This window comes from Maniola jurtina, chromosome 2 (assembly GCF_905333055.1).
Source record: "Maniola jurtina chromosome 2, ilManJurt1.1, whole genome shotgun sequence".
Lineage (NCBI taxonomy): Eukaryota > Metazoa > Arthropoda > Insecta > Lepidoptera > Nymphalidae > Maniola > Maniola jurtina.
The window spans coordinates 13007086-13031815 of NC_060030.1; the positions used below are offsets into that span (position 1 = coordinate 13007086).

General features: G+C 33.9%; 1 protein-coding gene across 3 annotated transcripts in view; it reads left to right on the forward strand.

Annotated features, from left to right (window-relative positions):
* Positions 1-1997: 1997 nt before the first annotated feature.
* LOC123876549 (mucin-4-like) overlaps positions 1998-24730 on the forward strand; it is a 118026-nt gene continuing 95293 nt past the window's right edge. For all 3 annotated transcript variants that reach the window (XM_045922871.1, XM_045922856.1, XM_045922863.1), the window contains exon 1: positions 1998-2133. In XM_045922871.1, coding sequence (XP_045778827.1) covers positions 2085-2133 — 49 coding nt within the window. In that variant the 5' untranslated portion in view covers positions 1998-2084. The remainder of the gene's footprint in view (positions 2134-24730) is intronic.

Sequence of the window (24730 nt, forward strand, 5' to 3'; positions counted from 1 at the left end):
AATAAAATATTTACTTGCCATAATCTATGTATATCTGATATCAGTGTTGTTTGCTCATTATTTTTTACCCCATTACGGCAAAGCGAAAAGGAAGGGTTATGATTTTAGCATTTAGTTCGTTCTAAGTATGTACGTATGTATGTACCTATGTATGTACGTAAATGTTTGTACCAGATTCTGAGTGTTCCACCGTAGCGCCTAAATTACTGGGCCATTTTATACAAAAAAATCGAACTGACAAATGCTACATCCAAAAAAGTGGGGGTCTCCAAATTTTTTTATTTGCTATTGTATCGAAAAGGAAAATTTCTGACTTCATAAATATAAATATACCTAGTACAATATTAAAATAGAACGAGCGACAGAAAAACAATTTTACTCTATCAATCGCAATCTATTGGAAGTTCGCGGGTTGAAGTCGGGTTTTAGTGCTGTTTATCTTGTATTAATAAGGAGTAGGTATAATGAGTCATTATTAATATTTAATTAATAATTAATAGTATTTAATGTTGCGTTACCCTGCCCGCTGGACCGATGACTTGAAGAAGGTGGCGGGGAGCGGGTGGATGAGGAAGGCGGAGGACCGTGTTTGGTGGCGCGCTCTTGGAAAGGCCTATGTCCAGCAGTGGACGCATACAAGCTGATGGATGGATGGAATGTTGCGTTAAAACACCCAAAAAGAAAATTGTCTATCGTTCATATCATTCCTCTTATTATTATTAAAAATTGTGAAAGCATGATTGTTTGTTGGTTTATTGTCCTTCAATCATGTCACAGAGGAACAGCGGATCGACGTAATTTTTTTAAAACGCTAAATCCATACGGATTTAGTCGTGGGCATAATGTCGCTGACTATGATACATATATTATATTATGTATGTACAGCTTGGAAAATTCCAGCGAAGTCAGAGTAAGTTAATTAATGTGAGATTTGATAATATAAAAAGTAAACTTGAGTTATAGAATCATTGAAAACTTGAGTAATGGCATCCTTAGTATTTAGAAATACGACAAACTACATAAAATTGGACATACTTACTAATGTTATTTCCAAAGCTTTATTTCCGTACCATTGCATTTCTAACGTTTATATTTCACAATTGGAGCGAGCGATTTCCAATCCATTCACTAAAGATAGCGGATTTAAGAAAATTTAACACAACCATGATTGGATATTTCGTAATTCTGCAATTTTAAATTGTTAGAACAATAGTATTAAATTTCAAAATGTATGCTGAATTTCATGGTCATGTTATAATTTGGGAAACATTATTTTCATTGGTATAATTGCGCTGCAATCATCGAAGCTCTACACTTGACGGAGCTTTTTTTGTGATATAAGAATATCTTAAAATTGTTCCTCATGAGTATTATAAATTAGATTGCTTTGGAGATATACGTATTTCCACAATACGTCCAAAACCCTATTTCCCCATCCTCTCGTTTTAACATTTTGCTGCAAACCCTTGCTAGGACTTCGTCTGTTGTGGCGTTTGCTGGCGCGCGTGTTGTGACTTTTTGGAGTGTTTTTTTGTTAGAAGTGGCCGGTTTTTGTGTTCTGCTAGTGTTAATGGTGGTGGAACTGACCAAGGAACTGACTGGGAAGCGCTCTAAAGGGGCGCCGCGTGTATGTCGGCGGGCGCCGGCACAGACGAAGTCCATTCTTATTCATATAGTTTTCCTAACTTGTAAATAACTACAAACTTGACATTGGCTAATCAGTGTAAAGCCAGACGAGAGAAAAAAAACCCTCTACGTGTGTTCAACTATAGCTAACAATTTATTGGAAAGGAATGACTTTGATTTGTCTCATCATGAACATTAATAACACAGTTATTTTCAAGATACTCACAGTTCCGGAACACTTAAAATCGCTTGTAGCTATACCTACAGCCAAAACCCAAACTCCCCATCCTCTCACCCTGACATTTCGCAGCAAACCCTTGCCCCACTACTTACCACGTCCGAGCGCGGAATCGCAATCACTTGCGCGCTGCTCTCCCGCGCGTCGAGTCGTCATGCGTCGGTGGTGAAGTGAAGTGCAGTGTTTTCGTTTACGTATTCGTGATAGTGCTGACTGTAAAATGAAGTCTTTTGGCGCGACTGCGCTGTCTGTGCTTGCTGTTATGACAGGTGAGCGAAAATATTTGGCTACTTGACAAAGTTTTGCGGAAAATTTCAGGAGATTTTTTCAAGTATCATTCAAGGGTTTTATGAGATTTACGGCCAAGTACCATTTAAGGGTTTAAGATATTCAAGAGAATGTCCACAGGTTGTTTTGGCAGCACGGATTTGAATCCTGAGTTTTACTGTCTTACTATTTAGAGCTACTTTTATGAAAATTATTATTAAAATAATCTCATAAGATTCTAAGTTCTCGTAGTTTGTAGCTACGACTGCTACGAGTAAGTTTTCAGAGATTTATTGGTGGAATTTCTTTTGTGAATTTTCTTCATTATCTTCAATATCTTTGAGTAACTACTGATTATTATATGGGGCATTATCGAATGCTAAAATATGAACTATTTAGAAAAGGTAACCCAATGATTTGACGGTGGCATACAATTAGAAAGTTTTCTTTGGCTATTTATTTCCGTAGTTTGAGAGAGTAAATTTTTTTGTCACTATATGATGATTTGTCTATAAGCATTCGATATAAAAATCTTAATTTTTTTTTATACGAATACTAAGAAACCAGTACAGTTCTGGTTGTTGTTGTTAGGTAAAGGAAGGACTGGCCGAAGTAACTATTACCGAGGAGCGTATTATTTATTGCATCAAATAACTGCGGTTGTAATTTTCGTGCTGCGTTTGTTTCGGCCAATTAAATACGGCGAATAGGGAAAAGAAACATGGTTTAATTATTATTCATTATTGCTTTGGATAAAGGAACTTTGTAATGAATTACTTACATTAAAGCAATTATTTTACTACATTGGGATGGTTAAAAACGAGGGATTTAAAAATTAACTTCTCGTGTATTAAAGAAAAATAGTGATATATTTTAAGGAGGTAGATACTTGTTTTTTTTTAATATTTTTTGGCAACATTGATTTTAACGAAAATACAATTTGTTTCAAACAACTACACATCTGGATATTAAAGTATAGGTAAATTAAAAAAAATATTTAACACAATGAGATTGCAAAATTATTATAATACTTACTACAAAATGTTATAAATAAATCGACAAAAAGGTGCAAGTTCAACAGTCCAAATTCATTTTGATCAAACAGTCGAAACTTTCTTCGGGGCTCTTGCGTCATGCCAAGCTTGCAATTCAAAAAACTCTCGTTTGAATATTTAACATAAAGTCACAATGAATACACAACTATAATATGCTATAATATTTCGCAATGTCATTAAATGATAATTGCCGAGATTATGTAAGTTATATAACTGTTTAAGCCTCGAATTTTTCGATTTACGCTTATTTAAAATTATTTAATGAATTAATGTAAAAACTTGTTATGCCTATTATAACTAGGTATTTATATAATGTAGGCATTTAGTCCGGGGTGGTCCGAGTGGCATTTTGTGTTAATTGGTCATAACGAACTTGCCACTGTAATAGGCATTGTGAAATTTATTGTTATAGCGCCAAAAGAAATACACATTCTGTAAAAAATTCCACTCTCTACTTATTACGGTTCATGAGATACAGACCACTGACAGACAGATGGACGGACAGTGGAGGCTTAGTAATAGGGTCCCGCTGGTACCCTACGGTACGGAACCCTAATAATCAGAGGCCCTAATATTAGTTTAACTCATAGACTTACGATTTTTTCGTTTAACTGTAACTTGAAAATTGCGGTTTTCATGGAAAATAATTTGCATACATTACGATTTTTTCTACATTTATCAAAGGTACACTACAAAAACTAATGAAAATACATGAAAACAATATTGAATCAAAATACATTTTCAGTTTCTTAGTCACAATATGGCAGAAATTAATTAATTAATAATTTTTAATTTGGACGCCTAGTATCTACCTTCATAATAAGGTGGGTTCCCAACGACTCACACTGAGTTGTGTAAGATTAGTGTGACTCGTTGGGAACCCAATATGCGGTTATCAAATGACAATAATATAAATTAGTGACGGATTTAGCTCAGTCATGTATCAAAACCTTGACAATTTGCTTGGAAGGCCAATTGCCATTCTCATACAAAATATTTACTGGTTAGCATTTGGACTGCAGATCACGGGGTCCTGGCTTTGATTCCCGAGTCGAGCCAAAAATAGGTATTGAGTTTTTTGCTAAAAAAATCTCAGTTACAGCCCGGAGTTACGAAGTTAACAGTCATCCTCGTGCCTAGTAGAGGACGTAAAGACGTCGGTTCTGCGTCTGATCTCTCTCTGAACGTGTCAAATTTCCGTCCCATCGAGCTATGAGAGCGAGGGAATAGAGAGGGCGCCTATGTTTCGCACTTGTGCACTATAATATCTTCCGCGCAGTTGGCTAATCTCTATGAAGATTTCCGCAGTGGCCAAAATTCGGTGGGAAGGATATTATTATTACTGGCTTTTCTCATTAACTCTAGTGAGTAGTATAAAAGGCCACTTTGTGCGTTTGCCGCATCTACTGTTTGGTCTAGTCCACTCTCTATTTACTAGTAAGGAATACCTCATTAAGGCGTCTTATCTGGAATAATTTGCATCTTAACGATGCCAGTTACTTTTTTATTTTACGCTAACATCTTTTACACTGTTTCCTATTTACTTTAACTTTACTGTAGAAACTAATTATATAATATGTAATTAAAGATGAAACTTATAGGCAGTTAATTTTCCTTAAATTCTTGAAAAGTTATAAAATTTCAGAAATAGTTATAGAATAGTTTAACAATCTCTATCTCAATTTCCTTAGACATTACCTATACGTTTCGTTCTAAGTGAAACTTTAAAAATAAAGTAATTAACTATCTAATACTAATAGACTACATATTATACAACCCAGATCAATTAATAATAACAAAAAACAAAACTTTTAATAGTTAAAGTTATAATATCACCTACTTCGAACATGAGTTCCTATTTGCATTTAATAGTTTATTAGTTAACACCTAACAATGAAAGTATTAAAGTAGCTTTAAAATTACCAATTAACATAACATCGGGTTACATGGTTTATACAAGTGTAAATTTAAATAAAGTGTCAAGTTAAAATTTATAACACCCCCGACAAGTGAAGGTTACGGTAACTAGAAAAGAGCTGATAACTTTCAAACGGCTGAACCGATTTTCTTCAATTATAGCTAAGAACACTCTCGATCAAGCCACCTTTCAAACAAAAAAAACTTAATTAAAATCGGTTCATTAATTTAGGAGCTACGATGCCACAGACAGATACACACGTCAAACTTATAACTCTTCTCTTTTTGGGTCGGGGGTTAAAAAAAGGAACAATATAAAAAATGAAGCAAAGCAGATCTCTATCTTCCTTGAAAAATCAATTATTATATTTCTGTCGCGTTTATATAAGATCCGTTTTAGAAACCGCATTTTATCTAACCCAATGGATTCCGATCACATAGGTACTCTGTACAATTCGACACGCTATTCACTTTCGTTCTAATAAAGTTGACAGTAACATATGGCTGCATGGCGGTACGGGTTTACTTGAATGGGAAAATTGCGCACAAAAAGCTATGTCTTGGGCAATTCAGCGGATATGTCTCCGTTGCATTGTAACGACACGGGTTTTTAAATCATTTACAAGATCAAATTGCGTCAAATCAAATCCACCTGAATTTAGATTAGTATATAAAAATCCCATTGTGTCTTTTTGATTTTCCTGAGTTATATGTAGCCTTGTTCATCTCCGCGATGCAAGCTATCTCTGCTACAATGTCAAATGGATAGACATACCTACCTACTTTCGTAGGTACATATTATTAGTATGAAAGTATCGATTAATTATACAAGTTGACAAAAGGCTCTCTAAATACATGTAGAGCTAATAGTTTTGCATTGAAGTTTATTATTTTAAAATGGGTTGGTATATATACCTACTTAATTAAATAGCCAGGTACTTTTTTTAGATCGAATAGGCACCATTCCACGCGGGCGCTGCTTTTACAATAATTAGATAAGATTATCTTTAAGTTTTATTGTAACATTTAAAATAATTATATCGAATGGCGTAATAATCCTCCATACTAATATTATAAATGCAAAAGTGTGTCTGTCTGTCTGTCTGCTACATTTTCACGGCCCGTGAAACAGTTTAACCGATTCTGACGGGTACAGAGTTAGCTTATATTCCGGGGACGGACATAGGCTACTTTTGATCCCGGAAAATCAAAGAGTTCCCACGGGATTCTAAAGATCCATCCGCTCAACCGGTTTGTATAAAAGGTACCGAGGTAGCTTGCGGCCATGTTATTGACATAGACAACTTTTTATCCCGGAAAAAAATTCAAAAATTTTGATTGATAAAGCGAACATAGAAACATGTAAATAGGCCCTTATAATTAAACGTGAAATTGAATAGGTGCAATTAATTAATTCATTAAAATAGTAGGTATCCATTACCGTCACGCGAAGGTCGCCGTGCCGTGTCGTTATCGGCCAGTGGAAAAACGGCCAAAGTATTTGGAAACCAGTTAATTGTGCTATTGCGGACCAGTAATTGTGATGGCGCAAGTCTGTCACGAGCACTACCGTGAATGTTAATCGGGTGTAACAATGACAATGTATAGCCTTCTAAATGTTTTGATAATCGATTTAGACATTTTAGGGTTCCGAACCCCAAAAGGAAAAACGGAACCCTTATCTATAGAATCGCTTTGTTGTCTATCTGTCCGTCTATATCCGTCTGTCCGTTAGTCCCTCTGTATTTTCAGTTTTCAAAGTAAGGGAAAATATACCCGAGTACGGAACCCTCGGTGCGCGAGTAGACTCGCACTTGGAAAGTTTTTTACTCCGATACAAGTTAGCCCTTGACTTCAATCTCACCTGGTGGTAGGACGATGCAGTCTAAGATGGAAGTGGGCTAACTTGGAAGGGGTATGGTAGTTTCATTAAAGCCATATTCTTGACCAACCCTGATGGCTAGAAACCAAAACTCTAGTTTCTAGGTGCCATTGTACCCGAACTCAGTACAAACCGTGCAACTTTTGCAGTAAATAAGTAAACAAGTTTGAAATGGTTGGGGTCAGGTCATTTTTGCCTATATTTTGAGCACAGGTCTCCTCTACGATGAAAAGGGTAGTAGGCCATAGACCATTTTTGAGAACATTGTGAAGAACTCTCAGTCATGCAAGTTTCCATACGATGATTTCCTTCTTAAAACGCACATAACTCCGAAAAGCTATTTACTAGCTAAAGTGTGATAGGCAACTTACTTTTAAAATCGTTTGTAGTAAATAAAAGAACTTTTTAAATCTACACTCTCACAAAAGAAAAATACTTATATATTTTTAACGATAACCAATAATTTTTCTTAGAAAATCCCAACTGTAAACTAGTACCTACCTATTTAAATCTTTGATAACAGATGATGTTACAACTGTAATCTCTAACATCTAACATAACAGTATCGTTTTTACCTTTACACTTTATAAATAGTATCGTTTGACCTTTGAGTCTATACTTTATGAGTCATACATAATATTTTGTTTTTCTGAGGTCATAACAGGTCAGGATATCTTCATGCCATCAATTTGATCGCTAATGTTTTACGGTCGTAATTTTCGAAGAGGCGTTGAACTATAGAACTGGTTATTAAAGTTTTTACACCCTTATATTGCTTTTGTTTAGGTTTTATTAGACTGTTATTATTTATTGAAAAATGAACAATGACGTCAACTTTGTTGCATGTTGCAAATCAAGTTTTATGTCCTCGAATAATTAGGTAGTTAGGTATTCGGTTTTTTCATACCCTTGTGTAAAGTTAATCTCTAAAACATTAATGTAGGTATTTATGTATGTATATATTACATAGGTAGGTACTAATTAATACTGATTTTAGAGACGAAATGGAACATAGTATTTGGGGCTATAAAAAAATCTTAAATATGTATGTCGATAACCAATTTAACGTTGATTAGGCAAACCACGAAAAAAGTAGCTGCATAGTACACGATAGGTCGAGATGGCAATCGGGTATGAGGCAGTGGGACGCCACGCACACCCGCACGTCACCCGCGCTATCCCGCACCGGATTAGCAAAGGGGCTGTGCGGGTGTACGGGGCGTCTCCGCACCGATTGCCATCTCGAGCTGTCGCGTAACTATACTTGGCAGAGAACTTTCATGCACAGTTGGACAATATTCTAATTTTTCACATAGTAATATGTAGATAACAGAATGTTTTGAAGAAAAGGATGACATTTATCCTTGTCAATAGCTCTACAATGTGCGTTTCATTCTTGGTTTCACTTTTACCGTAGACATTGCAGGCGCAGACATGTTGGCGGGAGCGTCTGTAGGTATAGAACCACCCAGTTGCATACGTACATATATACAATTCACAATATACCAACTATTTATACATAGGTTAGGTACATTTGAGTTTTCGCAAGAATATTTGTCCCGAGGGACCCCATATTTAATGTTTCATAAGTCCTTGAATATAACGTCCACGAATTGACTTACACGCACCCCATAGATCTACTTAGGTACTTCACTTTGGTATACGGTCTCAATTTATAATACAAAATTGTATGCCAAAATTCCTTCGAAATTGTTATTTTGGGTCGAGGTGGTTATTTGTCTGCCCCTATAAATCGATTTTCCGCTTTCCATCTGAAGTTCTTGTCAAGAATCAATCATACAACATAAAAAATCTCACACGAATTTCTTTACCCCTCCATTACCTAACAATCACAACTCTGCAACTCTTTATACATCAACAGTGTAGTCTAGGTAGGTATATTATCTTCACAGCACAATTATCACGGTTATTTTTCAACTAGAGAAGCCACAGAGCAACAGTTACTTCATAGCTTCGGTTGGATTCCGCACGCTATTGTTATGTAAACAATTTCGGAGCCTAATAGATATCAAGACCGCGCATTGTGGCAGAGATTTGCATGCTATTTAGGATTGAAGGCTGACTTTCGTGCGTTTGGGAGGTTGGTAACATACTTAAAAAGGCTTCGTTGGTAGAGGCTTTTATTTTATTCAATATTCCGAAATTGCGACTTAAATTTAATTTGCATTATTTATATTAGGAGTGTTTATATGTATACAAAATAGTATTTATCTGTTTTTCTATCTATTCCTTACATACCTACCTATTATGTTTTCGACGCATTGTTTCTTCGATTGAATTGAAACTTTGTACAGTTGTTGTTAGCACCTGCGTAAAACTTTTTGTTAGCTACCTAGTTACTAATGTTACTAATGTAAAAAATGTTAACTAACAGAAGGTGGTTTTACAATTTGATGCTAGGAATTTATTTTTGAGTACATTTGCGTTTGTGTTAAATTAAATAAGAGTCCAAAATTAACTTGATTGTTGATATTTTATACCTGTTATGTCAGAAATGGCCAAATTTTATGCTTTACTTACTATTTCGACTCGTGAAAAATTAGTCAATTGAAAAATTATTGAAGCTGTAAATTGGTTTCTTCTCAATCTTATTTAAAACTAGACCATCATTATGTACCTAAATGAAGAAATCTGTGGTTCAATCTCCAGGTGGTATTGATACCTAAAAATAATTGCTTAGTCTAATGAAATCATTATATCTTATTTAGGCATATGTTATCAAGCGAGCAAAGTCGTGGGTAAAATCTTAGTGCATTATAATATAAACTCGGCCAAGGCTTCAGTGTTTCACAAACACATTAGTAATTCCGTTCGCATCCACCAGTTTTGTTAGGTTCATACTAGGAACAAAAAGATCTAGGTTTTTGTTACGAATCTAATTGTGGAATGCGTTGCATTTCTAAAAAGACAGTGTTCAAATTCACAAAAATCTGAGGAGGTCTATGTAATATGATGCAGATCTACATGCCTATACCTGTAAAGATGAATGAGACTTTTTGGAGAACCAGAGTGAACGACATAGTTCAACGAATTGTGAAGATGCAGTGTCAATCTTTGATGTTTAGGTCCCAAGATGCGGGATACGGACCTCACACAAGAAAGCGCAGCTTATGCAGACCCCCTACTAGGTGGAAAGGCTACAGTAAACGAGAGATCTATTAAGCTGAGGACATCTTTTGGTTCAAAAAGACGACAACGATAAAAAAATTCATAAAAGCAAGCTAACTCCGGTCTGTAGATAGTTACTGTAAAAGATAGTCAAACCATAATCCCTCTTCTGGTTTGCTATAAGCATAGATATGTATATAAGTGTAACTCATTTAAATTACATCATATTTTGTACAGAAGACTAATCTAAGAATCAAATTTATAAAACCTAAGTTTGCAATAAATGAAATCCTATCTACCTATTTTAAAACACTAGGTATACAGTATAAAATTAAAAGACGAGATGAAAATGCATCGTAATCAAAAAGTTCATTATAAATTGAGACATGTTTGTGAAATGTAACGTTTTGCGACGACGTCTCCGATAAATTTTGTTGTAAATAGTGTTTTTGTAAGCGCTTCTTGAAACCTAATTTTCATACTTTTTGTCATTTTAAACATCTTGCGAGTGATTTTAAAAGAAAAAAACTAAGTCTTGATTATTTCGGATTTACTGAACTTAATTGATATCCCGGTAGTTAAATATTTAAATATTTGATTTATAGAGTGTTACAATGAAAATTTCAACAAAATTTTAACTGGGACGGACATTTGGATAAAAGAAATGCAATAAAATGTGTAGGCATCTAGTTTTTCAGATTCTTTAAAGCTTGTTTTCTATGCAGATAATAACGGACGTGGAGAGTTGATAGCAACTATTTATTTTTAAGCAGATGTCATTTTAATTAATGTACGGAATGTATATTTTAAAGATGACGAGTTTGATCCTTGAACTGACTATAAATAGTCGATTTCAAAATATTTGTATTTGTAATTAACACCTGTTATTTGTGAAGAATGTATAAAATGCAGTTCGTAAGAACGTCGTTAGTGGCATTTACTAGAAATGGAATGTTCATTAGATAAGTAGGTACTTACATCAAATAAAGATATCATAATATAAAAAGCTTGTGAAACTAATGATGCAAAAAATAAATAAATTAGTTTACAAAGGTGTTCATATATTTTGTTTATTTAAATTCATTTTAGAATCACGACTTGAATTGGAATTTGATAGGATACCAGAAGTTCATTTTCATAATTATTAAATTAAGACATAGCTGATTAGTTTCAGTATTTTATTCAAAACGTTTTGACGCAGTTGCAATTTTTTCATACGGACGTAATATTTTAACGGAGCCATTATAGCTGCTAATGGAAACACGCCTGAGCTATTAATTTTATTTATGTACTGCATTGTGGCGCAAAATTAATTAAAAAACATACAATTCAAACTTTTTTATTGTCATTGAGTGAGATTCATATTATAAAACATTAAGATTTTATTTTTACATTTATATTATTTGAATTATCTTGATGTATATATATTATATATATAACATTTTTATGAATGAACTGATTTATTATGATTAGATTATGTTCACTTTTCGAAAAATATTTTTACTTAATAAAATTAGAACATAAACTCAAGCGAAGCTCACGCGTTATTTTTCTTTAATCCTTTAAAAACAATCTGGTATTAATTTAATAACCTTTTCCGTCTTTGATTTTAGCCTTTGCCTAACATTGGGACAGTTCGGGCTAACAATAACAATAATAATTGTGTACCGAATTGATATATTTGGGATTTCATTATAGAACTTTTCGAGGTTTGCAGGTCCCCTACACACGAGCCTGGGGCTCAAAAGCGCAACGTACACTGGCAAAGCCGAGGTGCCATTTTTCTTGATAACAACGTAAACTAAGCCTTATTTACTTTGCCATAAAGGTGACGGCGCGTCCACAAGCGCGCCACAAGTCTGCCGTGTTTTAATTTCAGTAGGTAGGTATATCAATTTCATCGGTATGCCAAAGTACTTAGTTTGGGACATGACGTTGAGTTTAAGTATGAAAAATACTCTCCTCGACTTCGCTCCGTCTGTATACGCTGGCCCTTAGCTCGCTACTGACAACAATGAACGAGTTATTAAATTTAAACTCCAACCTTGTAAACCTTTCAAAAACCCGTTATTGCGTTCTAGTTGTTACAGGTCAGCGGATCGATTTATCTAAATTATGACCCTAATGTTACATAAGAGGTCAAAGGTTACACAATTGTTCACATCTGCATATTGTTAGCCAATTTACCTCCTCACAAGGTTACTAATAGTGGACGAACGTTATTTTAAGTATTGATCACAAATTTATGATTATTGAAAGATGGAAACTTTCGTCATGATTGTGAAAGCATTTCTTAACCCGTGTCTTATGAGTTACGACTGTATGTAATACTGTAACGGTATGGTTTGAGTTATGATTATGGAGTAATAATATGGTTTGTTCAAAAATGCCATACCTATTGAAAGGATTGTAACGTGAGATACTTACCAAAATTTACGCATCCCAAAAAATTGTAGGATATCGTCTAAGATCTTATATTCAAAGGTATCTACGTGTAAAATAATTGAATAATACTATTTTTTCTATTTCTGTTTCTAGTCACAGAGTATGTACAACTAGTATGTACTTGTATTAAGTGCAACATTTATCGAGGTGATCAATGAATCCAATCGATCTACTCGAGCGTACAAATAAAGCATCTTATCCCCATACATTATTTCACGAACATTGTTTACCTAACACCAAACAGAACGTATCCAATTTATTGTATAGTCGTAATGCACTAATTGCTCAGCCTCTGTTACGCCGTAAAGAAATGATGTTACACAATGGACAAAAATGGCGGAATCGCATTTTTGTATTGTTTCACCGTTGCGCACACTTTCACGGTCATGAATGGACTTGGCTTTCTTAAGGAGTTTGTCGCACCAACCGCGGCAGCGGTAGTTTTGACCTCATACGCTAGTGGTCGTGGACTAAATATAACTAAAACTTGATGCTATACTAATTTGGTACAATTAATTCCATAATCGCTATGCTTTCTATTCGATGACATAGCTGAAATTCAAGTTGCAACAAACACACCGTAAATTCAGACAATAAATGAATACTTACCTATCAACAGTGTCGTTTAGGTAGAGGATGGGATGTAATTGAGCTGTGATTTTGGTATTTCTAGTAGATACCGTATTTATTTAGTCAATTTGTTTGATATGGTGCACACGAAAATCCTTCCTAAAATTTTCTTCTTATACTTTTAACCATAGCTTTAATGAAGATTAAGTTGTTTTTCTCACACTTGATTTTAAGTTTTAAACGCAGATCCGTGGTGTACCTGCGCCGTTCGTAAACGTGTTTGGTGTGACTAAGCCTTTACATTGTAGGTACAAGCTTGTTAACCAAATGATGCAATGGCATGGTCATAATTAATTTCATGGCAGTTTTGGGCGACTTTTCCGCAACAGGCGAATTAGTGGTTTGTATTGTGTTTTAATTTGTAAGTGAAACCTTATACCATGACTGATTAGTGAATAGGTAGCTACTAAAGACTTGACTAAAGTAGTGGTGTAAGCAGAAAGCAGATTATGTATACTCAGTAGTCTTCATTATTATCATGATCAACCTATCGATGGCTCACTACTGAGCACGAGTCTCCTCAGCTCTCAGAGTGAGAAGGGTTTTAAGGGAATTTAATAATATTCAAAACGGAAGTTTATTAAATTACTAATTTTATATTATAGCTACCTTCAGATCGGGAACGAACAGTCATTTTCTAGACAAGCATGCTCTACTTTAGGCTACATTATCACTTACCTTCTAGTGTGATTGTTAAAAATAAAGGGCTAGTATAATAAAACACCATGTTATTTACATTAGACGTGAAATGCCGACCGCTATAAAAACACATGGTTAATAAAAAATGGCACAATTAAGTTTTTAACAACTTGTAAACATACGGAAGCTCTTAAGAGATTTTTAAACAGCCAGTAAAGATAACAATAAAATATGATGAAAAGGAAAGTGTCCGCGTATAAAAATGAGCCATTTATAAGAAGGTTTCCCTCTCAAGTCTCAAGAAATTACGTTTGACGCCTAACACCGTAACTATAAGTGCGGCCACACATGTAGAGTTGTTGAATCGGAATCTACACTAATATTGTAAAAATTTAGGCTTGTTGGACCATGGATGAACGAATAAGCGGAATTCAACTTATTATGATTTTCCCCAAATCTCATATGAACCGAATTCTTAATGTTTTACTTGAAATCATTAGGTAGATAAGTAAATTGATTAATTAGTCATTTTTATTTTTTCTGAATTAACGCAAACTAGGCTAAAATAGCAAAAATATCAAAAAAGTGTCTCCCGCCCTAATTTTGACCGATATCCGCCTTATAGTTTATGAACTAATAAAATTAAAAGGCGAAATAGGATCCATTTTTTTTTTAAATTAATGCAGTGATATCGCAGATCTTCTGGTATAATGTTGGAATCCGGTACGTGTGTATCTACTCTAAAATATCGCAAACACTTCCAGTTTGTTCACAAGTGAAACCGCGCAAGCGCATCTACCCACACACGCCCAGGTGTAACGATGTAATTACAATTATTGGCAATGTGTGCGTGAGCTCTCATTTCTGCATAGAGAGACAGGTTGATTGGAACAAAGTACCTACTACCTACTTCATTGTTTTGATGTATGTAATTATTGTTACGTGATATGAATTGGTCCGAATATTTGAATAGATACATTATAATTATTATGTTACATGGCTAGAGAGTGGAGCTGAAAGCCTTTAAATTGGTTATTTCGAACTATTAAAAAAAGTCAGCTCACTCGTATGGCTCTACATAACAAGAAATTTAATGTTAGGCTCAGTGAACATTGAATTGAAATTGAAACAAACTGACGCATTTTTTCTAAAAGGATGTAAAATATATTCTACTTTATCTAAACTATGAAATTTTTGAAAAAAAAAGCCGCGCGTCTATTTGATTGCATTTTGCTGAATTGGTGGCTCACAAAAAGTATGTTTATTTCGTAGTGATAAACTTCAGTTGCAACTTTGCAATATTTTTAAAAAGATGCGTCGGTATGTTTAGAGCCTAACTCGCCTACCATTCAATTATTTTTGCTTGCCTTTGAAAAAACTGTAAATGAAAAATACAGTATGATAAAATACAGTGTTTCTGTAATTGTTTAAGTAATGTGCTATACATAGGCACTTAAAAAGATGAACTCAATTTGATAAGAATTTATACCCTTGAGAGGTGTAATTGTCGGGTAGGTGGACTTTATGCCAACATGACCTTTAATGTACATGGTGATTCAACTGATTAAATCTCTACTGCACAATAACACTTTAGGTACATATTTTTTTGGTCACCAATAAAACAGTGCACAAAAACATTGACATGGGTTCCGTCTACAAAGCACTTGGTATGTTTCGGTAATCAGTGTAAAGTGACATTATTTCTTGTACATTGTAGGCTTGTAGCGACATAATATTGTGGCGTTTATTTCGTAAAGCATAGAGTTTATTTTTAATTGCTAAAACGAATAATTAATTTCTGTACAATATTAATTAGAAAATTCCATTCGTTAATTAAGTGCGACTATGTCCGTTTCTTTAATCAGAAACTATCAATTAGATTTGTCGGCTGTCTTTTTTTTTGAAGTTTAATATATTCCCAAAACTTTGAAACCGAGATTTAGGTTCGGGCTTAGAATTTGGATAATTATGCAAATTCCAATTCTTCGTATTTAAGCATGGCTGTGTTTGTTATCTGATTGTAATCGTAAACGATTTATAAAATCGACCGAATGTATTTTTATCGCTTATCGACGAAGGAAAACATCTTAAACCTGCATAATATCAGGGAAATAGCTTTGAGAAATCCGCAGTCCAACTTGTTTAGCTAATATGAGATTGGAAAATTTTCCATGTTTTAAGGCTTAAGCAAACTCAAAGCGTGATAAAAGCTTATGTTTCAGGACGTCATACAGAATGCGCGTATGCGTTTACGATTTGTAATACAAAGGAACTAACCTAAGCCGTGTATGTTTGATAGGAATGTTCAAAGCTTTAACCGTGATTGTATTTTATACACACAGACATTCGTAATTTTTTATTCTTTGGATGAATATCTATAATCGATTGAAGTGTTAACCATCATTTCACTTTCTTTCTTTTAAGGCTGGATGCACATTGATGACTATCCCCTGAGTGTCTAGCCTCTATAGTGTTCAAAAAAGAAGTGAAAGCTCTGAAGCAACTAAAATGCTCAAATGCTTCCATTAGGACATCCGAGTGGCCCCCGAGCATACCTCTATCGTGATAAATCCATCATTAGCCCAATACTGAGCGCAGGTGTCCTCTCAGAATAATAGTTGAGGTCATAGTCTGCCACGCTGGTCCAGTGTGGATCGGCAGACTTCACACATCTTTGAGAACATTATGGAGAACTCTCAGGCATGCAGGTTTTCTCACGATGTTTTCTCTTCACCGTTGAAGCAAGTGATGATATATTTTAATAGCTTAAAACGCGCACATAACTCAGAAAAGTTAGAGGTGTGTGCCCGGGATTGAACCCCCGACCTCCAAATAGGAGCCCAGTGTCTTAACCACTAAGCTATCACCGCTTTACCTCTATAATAAGCTGCTAAAAATCGTAATTATTGCTCAGGCGAAGGAGCCAATGAGCGTATAGCCTTAAAAAATAAAAGTTTAACAGTTGCAATGCTTTTATTACTTTGTGAAGTATGAAGGAAATCAACTACGATAACTGGACCTCCAAATGTTTAAATTAATCTTAAAAGAAGAGGTCATTTTAAATTAGTCAATGTCATGAAGTAATCAGATGTCTTTGGTTGCATAACTTCGGTGCGAAAGTACATTTCTCCGGTGTATACGAAATGTTCGAAACCCGATTTCTCGCTGACTTTGCATATATGTGGCAAAGTTATGTTTGTTAATGATTCAATTATCTTATGTTATGGAACGGATTGTAGCTTCGTTCGCGTGGAGACAGGTTTTGATAAACCCCGCGAGAATTCTTTGATTTTTCTGGAAAAATTACATCTGTTCTGTTCTGTTAGATTGTTAGTTTGATTGATCGGATAATCTGAAAAAAATAATCCGGTCTTTTACTTAGAAAAAAAATTATTTTCACTAACGACTAATCTATACATACTTTCAGGAAGGTTTTAGTAAGTATATATTACACTTAGTTATCATTATTTTTCCCTCTGATACTTCGATATTCGCACTAACAGCCAACAGAATGGAATAGATATTGTTTTTCGTAGGGACGGATTAAATAGGTAGGTAGGGTATTAGATACTTTTCCTATCTATTAGACCAAGCAGTTGAACAGACCGGTTTTTTTCCAGATTTAATATTTATAACTTTTAAAACTTTTAATATTTATAATATTTTATTAGGATAGTTCTGTGGGAAAAAATGAGTAAACTCCTAATTTAAATTCATAACACAAAAATATATATTTTAAAAATATTATGTACCTGTGAATTTCCATATTTAAAATAAACTTTATCGACTTAGGTCTAAGACAAGCATTAAATTAAAATTAAGCGTTAGATCCCCAGGTATCATCTTTAGAAATATAAATGTAAATCTGGGCATTGAACTTATGAATGGATGTAATAATTATAAATCAATAAATCTAATAATATACATACGCTCTGTTTTTAAAAAAATAACATTGGGTAGCTATGCTGTAACTTTTAGAGAAAAAGACACGAAAAGTCAATGGTACACAAAATCAGGTTCTAACGAATTGTCGAGAAGAAGTAAAGTCCAATGTTTTTGCTATTTAACGCACTTAATACGTAAGTAACTTAGGTAATTATAAGTACTTATTCAGTGCACATACAGTGTCTACCGAAATTAAGACATTGTTTTCGTTGATCTAGTAGACTGTAGTTACATAAAAGTGGGTTGCTGCAGAAAGTGAGTAATCAATTAGAGTTGGTGTGCTATTGCTCTGTTTCGCGATCACACGTTTTTGTTAACATTCTGAACCATAGCGAGGCTGGTAAATAAAGAGTAAAAGTGTGACTTTGTTATTAACAATTTTTCATTATTAACATTTATCTTTTATTATGATCTAGATATCTATAGATCGCACAAAACAAGTAGTCCGATCTGAATACGAGGCGTATGACTGCACATTGTACAAAAAACAGAGCTCAGATAGGCTTGTGTAGGTATTTAATCCTTAGTCTCAGACTTGGGCGCGTTTGGAACCCTTGTAGCTTTAGTTTTAAGTTACGTAATTAATTATCACCACTATATCGTACAAATGTAACAATTTCGACCATCAAAAGGAGTACAATTGTACCTACTTTGGAAATACATATGATTTTGACTTTGACTTTGACTTAGTCGATGCCCTGCGCAAACCATGTTGCAACTTCAGATTGGACCACTCATTTGGCGTGCACTGTGGCAGTAACAAAGCCGATTCGATACCATAACGTGTAGAAACCGAAGAAGGTATAGATCATCCAACCATCGTTGCCCAACTCTAAGCACCGGTTTCCTCTAAGAATGACAAGGCTTAGGCCGTAGTACACTACGCTGGCCAAGTGTAGATTGGGCACACCTTTGAGGGCATTATGGAGAACTCTCAAGCATGCAGGTTTTCTCACGATGTTTTGCTTCATTGTTAAAGCAAGCGATATTTAATTGATTAAAAGAGATGCGTGCCCGAGACTGAAACCCGGGACCTTTCGAAAGGTGGCCAACGACGTCTTGAGCACTAGGTTTTGTTCAGTGAAATGTAATGTCAATAAATGTTTATGTCGTCACATTTCACTATTTCATAACAGGTTCTAAGCTCTCACACTCAGCGCGCGTTTTGACGTTTGATAAAGAGTTGCTGATTTGATAAATTGGTAAAACTGCATTTCTTTGCCTATCTTTGGTCCAACTTCTGTGTGTCGTATGCTTAATCGACTGGACTTAATGGTCGAATCTACTAACCACGAAAACTAGACGGAGCAAATTGAAACCTACCGCAATGTTTATTTAACCTTCCTATTACATAATCATCCTGGTTTCAGCATACAAGCTTCTGCGTTTAGTTAGTTAAGACTTAGACAACCAAATATTTATGAGCTTTCGTTTAAATACTTTGTTAAGTTACCAATGTGGTTAGCATGAGATTTTGCATCTAACCAACGTTGACAAAATTCGAGCGTCGATACATTTCAGCGTTAAAGTAAAGTAGACTATAAAAGGCTTTTTACCTGACAAATTTTCAAGATAGTGTTTGTCCACACATCTACATAATATAATATATCCAAAGAGCGGGTAACTGCGAAATTAGTTTTTGAATTATCGTCAAAAATGTGGGAATCTTCTAGACCTAATGTTTCTAAAGAAGAAAGCGACGTGACGTAGGACCAAAGTTTGTATTTATTTTTTAATTCGCTCTTATGTAGCAAACTTTTTTAGAAACATCAGTTTTTCTAAATTCCCATGTTTTTCCGCGATAACCACTAAAATATTTTTATCGCTGACCGCCACGCTTTTTGGAAATACATCCGATACAATCAGTTCTCGAAAGGAAAACTTTGACAAATTAAAATCGATGGTGCTGAATTTTTGATCTCTGGTCCATTTTACACACATTAAAAAGTATAATTTTTTTTATAAATATGAACGTTTATGGTTATGCAGTCATTTATGCGTGTCCGACTTTCGAATTCTATCAACATTGGTGAGATTTAAATCTCATACTAAGAACACAGACCAAAATATTACGAATAACATAATATGAACTTCTCATTGTTAAATCGTTAATTATATTTTTCTCATTACAGGTACTTAACTCGAATAAACAACAAACAATGCACCCAGGAAGGTAGTGTAAGCGGATATTTGAGTATATTTCACACGTATAAAAAAATATAATGCATTCATTGTGGCCGTTAAGCGTTTGTTTTGAAATCTCTTCAAGAAAATTTTCCCAAGCAAAAGGTTAATAGTTAAAATCATCTTTAGATTACTTGGCGACGTTATTAAGTTGCCTGTGCATTACGTAAACACATTATACCTAGTCTTTTATGGTGGGAAATGTGTCAATTTCGTATGTACCTCCTTTGAATCGAGGTGCTTTTATGCAAAGCAATTAGAATAGCAATACCCGAAGAGCTGGCAGCTACCTCGGACAATGAATTAGTCTAGCCATTCAAAGGGGGAACGCTGCCAGTATCTTCGGAACCTTGCCTAAAGGGATTTCTTTTAATAATTTATTTTAGTTATTATATTATATTTTTTAAGGTTTTTAGTTTTAGGTTCAATTGTTATAATAATTTAGATTTTAGATGTTCTGAAATAAATATTTATATTACAAGCAATTATACAGTTGGTAAAGAATTCTTCTCCTTCATCCTATAAGTCCTAGCATGTTCTCAGTTTTAGAGCATATTTTTCAACATCCCATATTATTTTGACTGACTACTTACTATCAACTTTTGATTCAGTAAATGCGAAGATCGATCCGGCGATCTAAAGGCATCCCAGTTGCAGTACAAAAAAACCTACTTCACCACAAACATTAAAAAATAATTTAAGAGTTATAGGTATAATTGCAGTTCTATAATAATATTTTTTGGAACCGGTGCCAATTAGCCGCACAGTATCTCTACTCTTCATATTATTTTTTGTGACCTTACATTGCCACCTCATTGCCACATCAAACTTGTCTTCAGTTAAAGAAAATCACAGAAGTCGAATTTTGCCAACACTTTGTAAAAAAGATATCACGAATGTCGTGGCTATAAGTAATAGAAGTTAAAAATATTTTTCTCAACATGTCGATATTCGATACGTTTGCATGGTTGTATCATATTAATTTTTATGGCCAATAAATTAGCGGGGATGCGTCAAATGGTTTTGTAACTGTAAAAATAAAGTCAGTGACCACTGTTGAGTGTCCTGTAATATTATGTTTTATTTTGATAATAGTCTCTCTATGATGCAATAATGCAAAGATTAGAGGACAGTTAATACTTTTGTAAACTAATTTATAAGTAACCTTATTTTAATCCAATCATACTTTAGTAATATCATAATAATATATAAAAAAATATAATAATTTGTTTGTTGGTTTTGATGTGATTTTTTGCATGTTAAATAATATTGCATCAAAATAATATATTAGAAACTGTTTTAATCATCAAAACATCCTAACCACTCCTTATAGAGAAATCTGAAATCACGCAAGAATTAAAGTAATTTTTATTCCTGCAAAATAAAAACGTTGAATTTTAATTACACAAAATACACAATTATTAATATTTATAAAAAAACCCATGGAGTATAGGATTTTAATTTGTTCGAAGATAATAATTATTCGCCTGCAAAACAATTACCATGTCACGCATAAAGTAAGTATTTTAACAGGGCTCTCTCCGTCATTTACTCTATACAATCGTAGTTCAATTTCATTTGTCCATGAAATGTAGACATATTCTAGAAACTAATATCTGCGCCTGTGGTGTTTTAGATTTTTCTAAAAATATGAAGTTTTAAAATTACAGGGGCTAAAAGATTTGTATGTGAATTTTTAAGACCGCGTAACTTTGAAACCGAATATTTTAACAGAAATCTGGAAAACCACAGGCATAGATATTAGTTTCTAGAATATGTCTGCAAAATTTCATGGACTTTTGTTGCTTAATCACACTAATATTATAAAGGCGAAAGTTTGTATGTGTGTGTGTGTGTATATGTTTGTTACTCCTTCACGCAAAAACTAATGGACGGATTTGGCTGAAATTTAGAATGGAGATAGATAATATCCCGGATTAGCACATAGGCTACTTTCAAAGAGTTCCCACGGGATTTCAAAAAACCTAAATCCACGCGGGCGAAGTCGCGGGCATCGGCTAGTATTCAAATAAAATTGGGACTACGATTGTATGGAGTAAGTGACGGAGAGAGCCCTGTTAAGACACGTTCGTCATTGCGTACATGCATCTAAGTTTTTCTACCAACACATCAGGGTTATCATGGGCTGCGTAGGCCAAGGTTGAATAGGAGTGTTAAATATACATGTCACATCATGGGTTTGCACAGTTAGACCGGTTATACATATCTTTCTAGGTACCGTCAGCAAATAAATGCTTAGATATACGTGTAATAATTTACATAATTATACTGAAACTACTGTTGCTGTGCAAATCGAGTCATCTGGTAGAGTAATATGCACAGTTAAATTTGTAAGCTTGTACTCTACATTATATGTAAGTACTTGAAAGGAAACATAGGAATAGACTAGAACGCGCACTTTATTTAATTTAGGATTTTACGCTTTATTTATTACAATGAGTTAAGAAAATAGTGTGATATCATCTATAAGGGGTTATTTTATAGACTAATTAAATATATTTCCAATAATTATCACGGTACACGACTATTTATATTGATACAAATAGAACACGTTAAGAGGGGTCTCTCCGTCACTCGATCCATACAAACGTTGTTCCAATTTCATTTGAATATTAAGCAACCAAAGTCCATGAAATTTTGCAGACATATTCTAAAACCTAATATTTATGCCTGTGGTTTTCCAGATTTCCGTTAAAATATTCGGTTTCAAAGTTACGCGGTCTTAAAAATTCACATACAAATCTTTGAGCTGATGTAATTTTGAAACTACATATTTTTAGAAAAATGTAAAACACCACAGGCACAGATATTAGTTTCTAGAATATGTCTGCAAAATTTCATGGACTTTGGTTGCTTAATATTCAAATGAAATTGGAACTACGATTGTATGGAGTAAGTGACGGAGAGAGCCCTGTTAAAGCGTTACCTAAGTTTATAGGTCCTCAATCATAGTTACTGATTTTTATATTTAAATTCTAACATTTTGTTGTTGACGCTACATGTAAAAGTTTATTCATATTCACATCTCGTGCTCCCAGAAACCGGTTTGTTTCGTGTGGGTTAATTTTATGAATTTGGTTAGTTTAAGAACTTCGAATTATCTATTGAAACCACGTCTATCTAATCCATATGAGATTTATATACTTCCTAAGTTTGCAACATGACAAGATATACTAGAAATCTTAGAAAGTTTAATTAATGTAAAAAATAAACAAATCATTCACAACAGAAAACTAAATTGATATAAATAATTGTTTCACTAAAAAGTATTTTACTTAATATTAAAGTAATACAAGAGTGAAGATTTCGAGGTCTCCATGTACCTACTTACCTACTATGCGTTGAGGATGCGATTAAAATTTGGAAAAAAGATAAAGTTATTAAAAATTAAATCTAAGATGCTTAAAAAATCTATGAAGATAATATTCCAACAGAATCTTCACCCAAAATTTGTTTGTACTAGCCATTGTTTAAAAACCATGATCATAATATTTCAATGCTATTGTGGTTACAACAAATGATACTGGGAAAAGCGTAAATCAATGAAATATAATACCTATTGTTTATGTAGTAAAGTCTATGGAATATCTATGATTTAACAGATATGAAGCCTTCGCAGTATGTTAGCGAAGTAGAAAATTAGAAGCTAAATGCCGATTGCAAAACGCTAATGGTACGCAAGTTCGTTTGGAAGAAGCATTTGCGATGATACATCTTGTTGAATTTATTTGTTTACATTAAGTAAATGTTTGTATTGGTAATTGATTCGATCATTGGTTTAAGCTATTGGAACTTGGTAAATAGGTACATATTATTTTGACTGTTTTATGCAGGTTTATAAGAAAACGTTGGTCTATATCTACAGAATTATAATAAATTAAAATAATTTTTTCAGATGGATTTCAAGTGATAACTTCTTTATTTTGGAGTGATTTAAAAAATTGTCATTTTTTAACCCCCGACCCAAAAAGAGGGGTCTTATAGGTTTGATGTGTGTATCTGTGTAAGTATCAGATCTGTCTGTGGCATCGTAGCTCCTAAACGAATAAACCGATTTAAATTTAGTTTTTTTTGTTTGAAAGGTGGCTTGATCGAGAGTGTTCTAAGCTATAATTGAAGAAAATTGGTTCAGCCGTTTGAAAGTTATGAGCTCTTTTCTAGTTTTCTAATAGAGGTTTTTGTGTCGAGGGTTTTTAATTTTTGAGTTATCGCTATAATACAGTGATAAAAATTGTTTCAATTAACTTAATAAATTGTATTACATAGTATAATTTGTTTTCCTCGAATTAATTAAAAATTGTATGGGTTGCGGTTAAATTAAAAACTAGTTAGCCGTGGAGATTTTTAGTTAAGATTTTTGCAGACCGAATAGTTTTCTAGGTTAATCGAATGCAATTTCTGCGAAGATGGTACTTTTATTTTATATATATGGTAAAGTCAAAGCTACGTTGATCGATTTGTCCTCGAGGATTCTTAGAATCATCTGTGCCAAAGAATTCTGTATCTCTCCTTAAATGTACAATGTTTATCGTTCTAACCACCTTTACGGATTATTCACGGTGTTGGCTACTATGAAATTGTATACAACATAATATTATTTTTGACCTTTGATATAATTTTATCGAGTTATTTCGATAATCTTGTCGCACTTGTAACCAATAAAATGAATGAATGTGTCTAAGTGTAATATGAAATTGATAAAATTGATCAAATAGAAGGAGATAATGTCATTTTTAACCCTTGACCCAAAAA